The following is a 13139-nucleotide window of genomic DNA, read 5'->3' as shown; positions in this document are numbered from 1 at the left end:
GTGATCAATTATGCCATAACGGTCACGTCATGGTACGTATTGCATAACAGTAGACTCTCCACTTGTGTTTGTGTCCTCTTCAAGTACGTGGAAGAGATTTCCTATGGTACATGTACGGTGAACAACAATGTGTTGACGTTGAGGGGGCTATTTTAAAATGGCGACGTCCATGGCAGACAGAACCGCTGGTGAGTTTTTACGTTTTGTTTCCGATATTTTCATCGTGATGAAAGTTATTCTTTTGTAGAGGTTGGTGGGATGTAATAAGGAGTTGTATGTGTTCACAACAGCCGTGTGTAAAATAAAACGGGTTGTTTTATTTTGATATAAATCATTATTTGAAAAATAAAGTTCTCTCACTCGTTGACATCTCGTGGCACCGCATGTATGATGTAGTCGATGTGGACGGCCGGACTCGATCAAGCGAGCGAGTGTGGGGGAGTTGATGGGGGCGGCCGGGCCGCATGCACGCATTTAAAAAAATATATATATAAAAAAGTAAAAAGATAAAAAATATACCCTCTGCTTACCAGTTTTCACGCTATATGCCTTTTTCTTTGAATTGGGAAAAAAATAATGATGCCATATATCAACCGATGCCCTAATTATCTTCATTTGTTAATATGAAGTATGCAAACATGTATTAAAACTTGATGGACATTGAAATGTTCACACCACACACCGATCTTCAATGACTTCAACTGGCCCCATTTGTTTTGAGTTTTTCCTGTTTTCACGGCAAACGAGAAAGTATGGTTTCCCGGTGAAGCCATACATGGAAGAAACATCTGCAGTGACTACAGTACAAGTGTTCTTTGAGACTCTATGTATGACTGTATAGCCAGCAGTTGCCTTCATTTTATTCAAAATATTGTTTTATTAAATTTTTTAAATTACCATGGTAACTTGCAAAAAATTATTTGATTATCTGATTTTTTTTTTTTTTTTTTATATGTTTTTTTCTTAATATTTATAATAAAGCGTATAAATAAACAGTGATAATTGAATCAACGAGCTGATGTTTAAATTTTAATATTAATAATAGTATTGATACCAGGGTTACAAAATAAAAATCTCAAAAAATATTAGAAACTGATATAAGTCATATGGCTTCTTTAAGCCTCGGTATTTTTTTTCAAGAATGCTCAGCAAAACATTCAGTCACATGATTTTGATCATCATGAATTGTGAATTGAAATAGCGTTTGATGAAACTTTTTCGGTGGGCAAATATTTTTATATGGCCTCAACATTATGACATATTTTTGTACCTTGTAGAAATGCCTAAAATACCAAACTTTTTGCATTTACAAGTGCAAATGACTAGTGGAGCCTTACGTGTTTTTAAGTTTTGGTCAAGGGAGAGGAGACTCTTTGCTTGGCAAATAAAACCACACAATTTTTATCTTGGGACTGTTTACATCGTGCACAGAGAGGTAAAAGATTTGCCACGATTTTAGGGACACCTCGAAAACAGGACCTCCTACGATATAAATATAAAAAAATAAAAATAGTGTTTGCAAGTTCAGTCAGTTATTTTATCAACACTGAATTAGAGTGTTGATAATGATATTCTAATAGTAAGAATAAGATGCTACCAGGATAGTTTATTATAACATAATTTCCGTTATAAATTATTATATTTATTAATATTATTGTCATCAAATATATTTAAGTTTAAATATTGTCAGGGAACTATGGCAAGCTATAACTAACAATTTGTAATGATGTTGAAGAATTTATTGTTTCTATTTTTTTCTATTCATGTGTGAAGTAAGCCTTTCAAGATAGTTCCATTTTCTCAAACAGGGAAGAGCAAAGCTTCACAAGACCATCTTCTGGAGATCCCTCTGGGATGGGAAGAGCCAAAGTTTACAGCAGAAGACAATCCAAATGGTGTACTAGAGGAAAGCTCATTCGCTACGCTGTTCCCAAAATACAGGGAGAAATATCTCAGAGAATGCTGGCCGCTGGTTGAAAAAGCCCTGAAAGATTACGTGAGCACAAAATCTATCAGGGAAAATAGTTGCTATCCCAGTCACAGGCCTGTACTGTATGCTTCGTTTTTAAAAGGCGAGGGCACCAAGTCATTTTCGCCCTTGGTAAAGGGCACCCTATGAGGAAATTGTAAATTTGTACTACAGCATTTCAAGGGCACAAAGGCAATGACCAGGGGCATGGAGGCAATCGCCTTCGTTGCCACCGTGAAGTTTCAGGCCTGCAGTCACCATTATTTCCAAATTCATAGGCCTCCTTTGGTACAAAAAGTAGCTAATCACAATCAAATCAGCAGCAGTGGCTAATAGAGATTTCAAAAAATAATTAATGGCCAAACGTCTTGACCCTAGCAAAGTAGTCTTTCTTGAAGGCTTAATGGTGGTATTTCGACCTTTCGACCTTAGCAGGGTCTTTCTCGAAGGCTAAATGGTTGTTGTTTTCTTCAAGAAAGACTTTGCTAGGGTTGAAACACCGGAACAACATCAAATGTTTGTGTTTATACCATACGGGGTCCTTTTGGTTGATAAGCAGTTTTCAACAGCTTTTCAACTGTTTAATTTGTGTCTTTCTTCGCAGCATCTCAAAGCTTCTTTAGATGTCATCGAGGGAAGCATGTCTGTTACGACAACTCGCAAGACATGGGACCCCTTTATACTCATCAAGGCACGGGACATGATCAAACTTCTCGCTCGCAGCGTTCCTTATGAACAGGTAGGTTCATGCTCTCACCATATTTGTCTTGTACCCTGTGTGCAATGGTGACATTAGCCATAAAATCTTGGCATTCTGAAAAGGGACTGGACTAATTTGCTCTTTTAGCCTCGGTTTGGTTACATTGATTTTTATGAGAGAACGCAAGATGGTCGCACGAGCAAAGTAAAAACCCAAAAGTTTTTGTTGTTGCCACATTTCAAATGTCTGTACGTTCCTAAAGAAGTATCATAGTATATATCTCAAGGAGAAATGGGATGGGAAAGATACTTTGTGAAAACGAAAATAGTTCTTGCATTTTTTCCTCAGGCTGTTCGGGTGTTAGAAGACGGCATTTCAGCCGAGGTCATCAAAATCGGTCGCATGGTACGCAACCAAGAGAGATTCGTCAAACGCCGACAGCGTCTGATTGGCCCAAATGGCTCAACACTCAAAGCCGTTGAGCTACTGACAAAGTGTTACATCATGGTTCAGGGGAACACAGTGTCTGCGGTAGGTCCGTATAAAGGACTCAGAGACGTGTATAAGATCGTCATAGACACTATGAAAAATGTTCATCCAGTTTACAACATCAAGGTAATTAGATTTTCTTTAGGTGTAGATCTTTTCTTCCACGGTGAAAAAAAACGCCCCTTGGTGTCTCACCCGGTGTTTAAAACCAGGTGAGCAACCGGATGTTCTGGCCCAACTTCAAGCTGTTCCCTTTTGGGCTGTTACTGTTGAGTCCACAACTGTGGCTTCCCTCCAGGAACCAGGCGGGTTTACCGTGGAAGAAAGTATCTCTTAATTTTAAAATCTGGAATAACGAATATAGTTTGTTTTTATCCTCAAACCAATGTGTGTCAAGCACTGTATAACACTTTCCTTAGTTTTTTTAACCCCAATCTTTGCATTGCTAGAGCAGATATCTTACCACTAGACCACCGAGGTAGTGGCAGTCTTGGCTCTGAAAAGAGCCAGTCTGGTCTCAACGTTTCGAACAGTATACTCTGCTCGTCTTCAGGAAAATCAGGAGAAGCGCCGAGACCACACTGGCTTTCTTTAGAGATAACTCTCCCACAAAAGATATTTAATACATGGTTATACCTGTAAGTTTACTATTTCATCATCATCATCATCGTCATCATCATAGCCGTCCACCCGAGGTAGGACCCGGAGATGGCTTCCCAACTAAGAGTCTCCATAGGTCTCTGTTCCTTGCTAGGTGTCCTGCTGCTGCCACAGATGGTATGTCAGTCTCTTCGTGCTTGATGTCTTCCAGCTATCGTTTTCCCGGTCTACCTCTGGGTCTGCTACCTGCAATGTGACCTTGCAAAGCTTCAAACACCACTTAAATGTGATGTCTGTTATTTCTCTCTGTCTCTAGACGCTGATGATCAAACGAGAACTGATGAAGGATGAGAAGCTTAAACATGAGTCTTGGGATCGTTTCCTCCCACAATTCAAATCCAAGAACCTCAAGAAACGGAAACAACCGAAGAAGATCCGTAAGAAGAAGGAATACACTCCGTTCCCTCCTACCCAACCTGAGAGTAAGGTTGACAGGGAGCTGGCAACCGGAGAATACTTCTTGAAGGAAAGCCAGAAGAAAGCTCGGGCAAGGGAACAGAAGAAGGTGAGCATCTTCTTTAAAGGATTCGGGTACTTTTTCAAAGTGTCCACAGATTTACATTAAACTTACAGGGTTTGAAGATAATGATAGTGGAAAGCTTCCCTTCAAATATTACTAGCTAAGGTTGTGTAGTTTTTGAGAAATGAGTAAAACAAGTCACAAAATAATTTTGGTCTCATGAGACCAAAATTATTTTAACATGTAAAATCCTCTTAACCAGTTATGATATTATACCAAAACCATAGCATAACTGGTTAATACGTTTTTACATGCTATAACTGAGACAAAAATTATAACTTTTACTCATTTCTCAAAAACTACAGCACCTCAGTAAGTAAAATTTCAAGGGAAGCTTTCCACTATCATAATTTTCAAACTGTGTAAGTTTAATGTAAATCTGTGGACATTGTGTTTTTTGTTAGGAATAAGTACATATATACCCTTTAAAGGCAGTGAACACTATTAGTCATTACTCAAAATAACTGTTATCATAAAAACTGACTTGGTAACAAGAAATGGAGACCTGTTGAAAGTATAAAACATTGTGAGAAACGGCTCCCTCTAAAGTAACCTTGTTTCGACAAAGACGTAATTTTCCACGAATTTGATTTCAAGACCTCAGAATTAGATTTTGAGGTCTTGAAATCAAGCATCTGAAAGCACACAACTTGGTGTGACAAGGGTGTTTTTCTTTCATTATTATCTCGCAACTTGGACGACTAATTGAGCTCAAATTTTCATAGGTTTGTTATTTTATACATATGTTGAGATGCACCAAGTGAGAAGACTGGTCTTTGACAATTACCAATAGTGTCCATGTCTTTAAGTTAATAATAATAAATTAGCATATTGTAAGTTGCAGTTTCCTGTAAACATTCAAAGGTGCTGGTCTTGTAGATTTTAAGTTTAAAGTACTGTCAAATTTCGTCCTGGTATGTTATTGTCTATTTAGGTAGCTAATTTGTTTTACTTTCTACCAAAGTCTTGTCATTTTTTGTATTTTATCTTTGATTTATTTGTATATTATGTTAGGAAATTATTTTTTCCAGTGTGAACACATTGATGGGGATAATCTAAAAGTACTTTTAGTGTTTTATATTTTGTTGTTGTTTTTCTGTGCCCTTATCTGCCAAGTGTCGTCGTTTAGTATTTTATCTTTGATGTGTTTTTATACAATGTTATGATCAGCTGTGTTGATCAGCTGTGTTGGATGGGTTCACCATCATTAAATGTGGTTTAAAAACAATAATAAATACATAGATATTTTGGGACCTCTTTATTAAGATTATTTCTCATTAAAATTTGAAGAAACAAAGAAAAAAAAACAGGAACTAAGATTTGAAACTTTGTTTTCTTTGCAGGTGAAACATGCTGAAGCCGAAACGAAACGCAAGGAGAAACGAAACCAGTCGTTTGTCCCACCCAAGGAACCCTCGGTGACAAAACCCAAGACACATCCCAAAGCAGACACCCAGATTGATATGAAGGCACTGAAAGCTAAGATCAAGAAATCACAGGTATATGATCTTTCATTGATTTTCTGATCTACCACGAGTTCTTACAAGAAGTAAACTTCTGTATAAAATATTGATGCTTAACGTATAGGATTATGAATTGCACAAAACAATCGATTGTGATACAGTAACTAGAGGACAATACATGTACATGTACTTATACTTTACTTCCGTCATTGTGTTCTTATCCATTTGTTGTTTTTTTATAATCCAGAAAACACCATTTCGAAAGCCAGAGGAAGTGCCTAAACCAAAGTCAACGAGGCCGGAAAGAAAAACAAAGAAAGGGGTGAAGAGGAAGCAGAAACCGTAATTTTCGACCTCCCCCCCCCCCCCTCGCCACCCAAAACATCACCCCCCCCCAAACATATTGTCAGAGCCCTGTTCCGTCAAACCTCAAAAACAAAACTTGGAATTTAGAAATTTCAACGACGAGCTACTTCTCTTTTCCAGCCTCAGTTTCGATGGAGAGAAAAAGAGGAACACATCTTCCTCTTGACAAAGCTATGCTTAAAAATTTTCTTCCTTTTTAAAACCATTTGTTCTACAAATTCAGTGACTGTCCCAAATTTTAAATGTCGTACAGAAAGTACATTGGGCTACTTTTTTTAAGACTTGCCTCCAAAACTGTACTTATCAATTTTGTTGTTGTGTACGTTCATAGTAACCCCCCTTAAGTAACAACAATCAATTCGAATGCCTGTTAGATTTTTCGGCTATTTTTGGTTTTCAATTAATGTGTCCCCGCTGTTCATTCCAACTTTATAAACATGAGCATTTATAAAGGAAACATTTAAATCATACACAACTTCCAACTCCCTGTACTCTCTGCACGACTGTGAAAATGTTGAACAAATTTCGACAGCCCTAAAATAAATCAAAGAAACTTGCACAGAAGTTCATCTTCAACACCAGTGTTAACTTATTTATTCACTGTTCTGTAATCACTCTGTAATTTTAAATAAAGTTCTGTACAAATAATGAGTGGACTGATCGAGAGGTTTTATTTCAAAGAACATTTGTTATTTTGTTATTTTCAGATTTTTGTTAAAGATACCAAAAACGATTCATGTCCTCGACAAGAACGCTTTAGAGTTCTAACCTTTGGGAACCATTGATGTTCCTTTTGGAAAACTTTGTGCAGCCAAGCGGGGCGTTCAATTAAGACATGTTTCCAGTATTTGAAGGCTTCAACAGACCTGGAATTACATGGAGGTGATGGCCTCTGTTGCCCTGCTCTTGGCTGTGGTGCCCCTTCAAAAGTTTCTGACACTTTTAAGATTTGCTCTTTGCAGAATGAAAATGGCCTTGCCCTCTCCACGATGAAATTCCAGGCCTGCTTCACCAAGCAAACACCTTTCAGAACATTTTTTTTTTTCCCAATCGGAATGAAACTTTTCAAAGTTCCGTGCTGCCCCAGAAGTAGGAGCAACCAACTAAAATCAAACACAACCCAAACAAAAGTGCTTCAATAGCGCATACACTAGCCCTAATATAATTGGTACAGATGTATACTCTTCTGCCTAATTGACCTGTGCAACAACATTCCACAGGAGACCGTGGAGACAATGTCCACAATTAAATCAGCTTTTCATTCAATCAGGCCTTTGGCTGTTCATAGATCAAGCGTGATATTCTTCCCATTTCAACCCAATTCTGTTTTCTTTGCTCACATAAAATCCGATTTTTATTTAAGTCGGGAAAAGGTCTTCAAAAACCCATCTTGACTTTAGCCAATGTACTTGTAAAATATTGTTCAGGGAGTGAACAAAAAGTACCCTAATCCTTTAAATCAGGCCTTCAGCGATTCATAGATCAGGTATGTTATTCTTCCCAATTCTGATTTCTTTGCTCCCAGAAAATCCGACTGTTGTTTAACAGTCAGAAAAGGTCTTCAACAAACCATCTTGGTTAGCCATTTTACTTGTAAAATATTGTTATGGGGGTAGTGAAATATCATGCCTGATAAATGGCAACTATCAATATTAACATTTACAATTTTGTCGTTTAGTTTAGAAACTTAATCTTGGATTGAATCTATTTGACGATCGGCGCAGCTTCCACCTCGTCTATACCAAGATCAAAGTAGCGGTCAGCACGGTGTCTACGCAGGCCTTTAATGGCGGCTAACTCGATCTGGGTTGGGGTGATCCCGAGGTCCTCAAGCCCTGGAGTTCCTGGGGTAACTCTTTCAGAGGTGTGTTGCTGTGGAGTTGGGAAAAGGAAAGCCAAACAAAATAATTAGATTATATGGATTTTAAGGGAATTACATGGTGAGGTATTAATGTATTTATTCAGTTTTTTGGTAACGCCAAGTGTATGTATCTACTTTGCTTGGTAGATTTGGTCTTTGAGAATCTGTCTTTTAACAGTATAATTCGGAATTCGGCAGACTACTTCTGAAAAGACCTGTCCTGCTTATTAACTACTACCTTGGGAAGGTTGGAAATCGGCATGGACTACTTCATCAGTCAAGGATTGAGATTGGTCTTAACTGTGTATCACTCCTTCTTGCGAAGCAAAGTGTGATGTCACAATACAGATCACTATGGTAACACTGACAACTCATCTTCAGATGAATCTTTCCGCTTTGGGAAATCGAGCCCAGTAGTTATTTATCTCCAAACGATTCGGTAACAAAAGGGTTAAGTCGGAGTTCTCACCAGTTCTAACATGTCTCTGGTCATCAAAGGTTCGAATGGAGTTTTCTCCATGATAGCGGCCGCTAGGCGTAGCAGATGTCTAGGTACTGGGTACTTGATGTAGGGACGTCTGGTGACTCGATAGATAAAGTCAATCAAGTCCGATAAGATGTAGCCGTTCGGCCTGTCAAAACAGAAACAACATTTTTGATCTCGTTAAAGTGTTTGGGTCTTTTTTGTAGGACACAAAACACATTGTCCACAGATTTAGATTAAACTTACACGGTTTGAAGATAATGATGGTAGAAAGCTTCCCTTAAAATATTTCTTGCTGAGGTGCTGTACTTTTTGAGAAATTAGCAAATTAATTTCACACAAATAAAGGGAGACAAACATTATTTTAGCATGTACAAGGGATTTCACGACTTTCCTGAAAACATTGCTCTGTGATTTTAACTTTTTTTGTCTCAGCACCTTTAAGCTGATATCTGCAATGATCTTTGGGTTAAAGGTCAACTTACCCAACAAGTTCAAAAGTCATGCCTGCTGTGTCTGGATTCCTGACGACCTCAATGACGGCTTGACCTACGTCCGCAACCTTCAGGAGGAGGAGAAAAGAAACAAAAAGTACAGATGATTCTGCAAGGTGAATCTGTCATCCTACTGGTACCTGGTACAAACATCAAGTGAACGAAATACAAATCGTACGCACTTATATTAGACAAAAAATATTTCACAATGTCTTACGTAAACTGGTCGTTTAACTGACTTGTAAGCCGAGAGGAACATCGGGACACCACCAAAGAGTCTCTGGTCTGTGGGGAAAAAAAAAAAAAATAAAAAAAATTATATTTAGTAACTAATAAAATGTTTGTTGATGTTTGTTTAGTTCTAGACAAGTAGATCAAAGAGCATGACTTTTTTTATTTGGAGAATACTACAGCATTTTTAGGCGAGATAAAACAAATTTGCACTGACACGATAATGTTTTATCAGGACTTTAACGTCGCTCTTGAAGGGCAACTTCTTTGAAGAAAATTTTGTATTGAAACCTTACATAAGACGCCACAGCAACAGCACAGGGCACAATGCCAAATGCTGAGGGTGCTTTGAGTTAATTTGAGGCCTTTCTTATAACTACTTACTAGCAAAGTGGTTGAAATAACGGTCTTCTCTGCCAAAGATCTGAGCCGGTTTGAGAATGGTGGCCTCTGGGAACTCTTCCTTCACTGCAGCCTCTCCGGCCGCCTGTTGTGAGCAAATTTAAAAAAAAAAATTAAACAGGAACCAGGACTCTCCGACTGTTCTTCTGGTTCTTTTCCCTCACCCTTACCAGGAATGAAAGTAAAACAAGTCCTGAAATTTGCTTACTGGCCAGAGTTCCTCCTTTTGCTAGACCTAGAACCTCCCAGACAATACAGTTTAGGAAGTTCACCCACTCTGTTAATCACCAGAAATACAAAACTACAGGTTTGGACACAGTGGGGACTGTCCCTTTCTCCCTTTGATGTCTGTGTTACTTGTTTCAAGAAACTTTTAATACTCCCTTGGCTCAATCTTTTATCCCTTTATAGATGAGTATCATAATCTCGTCTCCTTACCTTGGTTCTGAGAAACTTTGAGGGTGAAGACATATCAGCACTGAGAGCCGACATGTGAATCAGTCGATTGACTCCAGCCTTCTTAGCGAGACGGGCGATATTACGAGCCGCCTCAATGTTGGTATCCTCAAAGGTGAAATTCCTTCAGGACGAGAAGACAAACAAGATAAAATTCATCAGAGTGTTTCCCAAGAACAGAAGGGGCAGAGGAGGGTAAGGGTTGCGTTTTTGAAGTTGTAACCAATAACTAATAATAACAATAAAAGTATTTGTAAAGCGCCAAATTGCCAAGGATACAAGGCGCTGAAGAAAAAAGGAGAACGAGACAGAACACAGACAGAGACGACCAGTTATGAAGAGGGAAAAAGGTGGGTTTTGAGAATAACTGTTTGGGTTGAATTGGCAATTGGTAAATCACTGGCCAATGACCGAAACAGTTATTGGTTACAGCCGCGAAAAAGCACCCACAGCAATTGCTGTGGTGCCCTGTGCTCTTGTCGTGGTGCCCTCTGCAAGGTTCCAATAAAACCTTACATTTTCCCCATAGAAATGCCCCTTACCAGAGGAAAAAAACAGGATTACCAACCAAATTTCCATGTGTTGCATATTGCTTGTTACTGGTATTCAGCTGTTGTTTGCTTATCCTGAAAATCTCATGAAAATTTGGTTGGTAATCCTGTTTTTATCAAGGAAGAAATTTCATGCTTAGCAAATTGTTGTGCTTAGCAGCTCTATGAAATTGGGCCCTGGTTGAAACCTTTCTTAAAATTGATTGAAGAGAATGATTGTTACAGTTTGGAAAACCTTGTGAAACGGCAGGGTGAGCCGAGGAAAGACCAACCCAAGGAAGGAGAAGACTGGAATACTAAGCTCTTACCTTGTCTCATAGTCTTTGCCTACCAGGTTGATGACAACGTTACAATGTTGCATTATGTCCGATATTAAATCGTGATTCCGCAGCTCACATTGCTGCAAAGAATTAAAACCACAAATTACAATTTATTTTATACGTGCAAAAAGTAGACATTTCCATCCGAAACATGAACAACATTTGGGCTATCGACCCAAATCAGCTACCAACTGATAGCAGGGTTACCAGGCTGCAACTGGGTTACCCCCTTCACAGTCCGTTAGGATGTAAGTATGGGTAACATCCACTTAGAGCCTGGCTGGTAGAGCAGAATACACTGACTTCCCAACTTTTTACATATCACTTATGGTTAAGTGCCTTGCTCAAGGGCACAAGTGTCATGTCCTGGAATCGAACCCACACTGACTGTGCACTCTGCTGCGGACAACACCAGAGATTGGTCTAGTGAACTAGACCGCCGGCCACAACATGCCATAAGAATCCCGTCAAAAAGCCAACACACAACTGCTGCGTCATTTGTGACCAAGGGTCGATTTCACAAAGAGTTGGGACTACTCCCAACTTAGGACTAGTCCTAGGATATATTGAAAACTTAGGCTTGTCCAAAGTAAGTACTAGTAACTCGTCCTAACTTGAGATAAGACTAGTCTTAACTCTTTGAAAACTCCCGCTGAACCATACTCACTCTGAAGAGTATCTGACCCAGGTCACCCATGACCCTGTAGTGCATCAGGTTGTAGTGATCGCAACGGTGGGGGATCATGACCTGCGACCCTTCACGACCTGCAATCCATAACACACCGTTAATCAAAATCATTAACAAGATCACCAGTTAAAGTCGTTTAAATGTGTTTTTTTATCTTGATCAGCCAAAATAACTGAATGGTTTCATTTGACTTTACCTAAGTCCGGAAGATTTAGAATAAAGGATTATTTAAAGATAATACCCTTAAAAATCAGACAAAGGTTTTAGTGTATAAAGTTTTGAATGTCCCTCAGTGCTGTTGAGCTTGATTCACCATCTTTAATAACAAGCCGAGCCCAGCGATCGATTTCACAAAGGGTTAAAGTAATTGCTATAAAGTGTCATGTCAGAATACAAATCACTATGGCAAGATTAACAATTCATCTTTTAAAATAAAGTCTCAGCCCCTTGTGGAAACAAGTCTCAATGGTCCTTAAGTTATGATGATCTTATGGCCTTAGTTTTGCAGGGTTAAATACTAACCAAGTCTGCTGACGACATATCGCCCAACGAACCCGTTGGCTCCAAACACTGCTGCAACGATACCGCTGAATGAGGATCTCCCCCCTCTACCCTTTGGTATAACAGCATGGTGGTAGGTGCCTGCATTCCGTTGGTGTGACTCTGTTACACATGTAACTGAACGTAGTACGCCTTCTGGTGGTTGAAAACGAAATGAAAAATGAAATTGGCAAAATCTCAAAAAAATTGAGTGTGTTTTTACTGTGTTGTGAAAATGTATTTTCGAACTAAACACAGTTACCCCCCCACCAGTTTGTTTTACTTCCCAACCAAACATGCTCTTTGCCTTGATATTATTGTAAATTGTTCACTTAAAAATGTTACTTTTTACTGGTAAGTTTACTTTTATTAACTTTTTAATTGCGTTTCTTTCACAAAAAAAGGTTGAAATGAACGAATCAATCGTGATGGTAGTTCGTTGCGATAGCGTAACCCTCATCGCAACTATCATCATGGCAAGTAAACATTTTTTTAAATGCGTAACCCTCATGTCATGTCGCAACTATGATCATGGCAAGTAAACAATTTTTTAAAATGTAAAAGTTGATCAAATACATGTTTAAAAATTATAAACCATTTTAAAATAAAATATAAGTAAACAAATTTTTAACTTTTTCAGAGAAATTCCATTTTCAGTACTTTTTAGCATTCAAGGGATACAGTAGTTTTTACCGACTTAGCCGGGTCAGTGAATATTTTGATTAATAATTGTACTTGAATTACCTTGATCACATACTTTAATTTCGCAAAGTGTTTATCGACACTGAATTAATTGTGTGCAGAATTATCAGGGTAAAAAGAAGACATTTAATCATTGAAACTTACTTGGAAAGGCGGACGTTTTTCGAAGAGCTCCTGTGAGCGCCGCCATCTTTGATCGGTTTCACTGCATGGTTCTCATTGATTTCTGCTGCGGTAACTTAC

At 38.5% G+C, this 13139-nt stretch overlaps 2 protein-coding genes across 2 annotated transcripts; one reads left to right on the top strand and one right to left on the bottom strand.

Annotated features, from left to right (window-relative positions):
* The first annotated feature begins 122 nt into the window (after positions 1-122).
* Positions 123-7271, top strand: LOC117305065 (KRR1 small subunit processome component homolog). The gene is made up of 7 exons (XM_033789778.1): positions 123-188; positions 1809-1996; positions 2574-2708; positions 3018-3284; positions 4075-4323; positions 5682-5837; positions 6049-7271. Exons 1-7 carry the CDS (start codon positions 158-160, stop codon positions 6145-6147), a joined length of 1125 nt encoding a protein of 374 aa, XP_033645669.1. The 5' UTR covers positions 123-157; the 3' UTR covers positions 6148-7271.
* Positions 6733-13126, bottom strand: LOC117305064 (NADH dehydrogenase [ubiquinone] 1 alpha subcomplex subunit 9, mitochondrial-like). Its single transcript, XM_033789777.1, has 10 exons — positions 13041-13126; positions 12177-12350; positions 11634-11731; positions 10955-11046; positions 10078-10219; positions 9622-9724; positions 9224-9291; positions 8998-9074; positions 8498-8660; positions 6733-8039 (listed from the first exon to the last, which is right to left on the bottom strand). The coding sequence occupies exons 1-10, from the start codon at positions 13084-13086 to the stop codon at positions 7872-7874; spliced, it is 1131 nt and encodes a 376-aa protein (XP_033645668.1). The 5' UTR covers positions 13087-13126; the 3' UTR covers positions 6733-7871.
* Between the last annotated feature and the right edge of the window lie 13 nt (positions 13127-13139).

This window comes from Asterias rubens, chromosome 22 (genome assembly GCF_902459465.1).
Source record: "Asterias rubens chromosome 22, eAstRub1.3, whole genome shotgun sequence".
Lineage (NCBI taxonomy): Eukaryota > Metazoa > Echinodermata > Asteroidea > Forcipulatida > Asteriidae > Asterias > Asterias rubens.
This window is presented reverse-complemented; position numbering and strand designations above follow the sequence as displayed.

Bases quoted from the DNA above. Each gene is read 5' to 3' on its own strand.
- LOC117305065 (XM_033789778.1), top strand. From the start codon at position 158: ATGGCGACGTCCATGGCAGACAGAACCGCTG. The intron at 2,709-3,017 runs GTAGGTTCATGC...TTTTTTCCTCAG, and splicing joins GCAGCGTTCCTTATGAACAG to GCTGTTCGGGTGTTAGAAGA. The intron at 4,324-5,681 runs GTGAGCATCTTC...TTTTCTTTGCAG, and splicing joins GGGCAAGGGAACAGAAGAAG to GTGAAACATGCTGAAGCCGA.
- LOC117305064 (XM_033789777.1), bottom strand. From the start codon at position 13,086: ATGGCGGCGCTCACAGGAGCTCTTCGAAAAACGTCCGCCTTTCCAA. The intron at 11,047-11,633 runs GTGAGTATGGTT...AATTCTTTGCAG, and splicing joins TGGGTCAGATACTCTTCAGA to CAATGTGAGCTGCGGAATCA. The intron at 9,292-9,621 runs GTAAGTAGTTAT...TTTTCCCCACAG, and splicing joins TTATTTCAACCACTTTGCTA to ACCAGAGACTCTTTGGTGGT.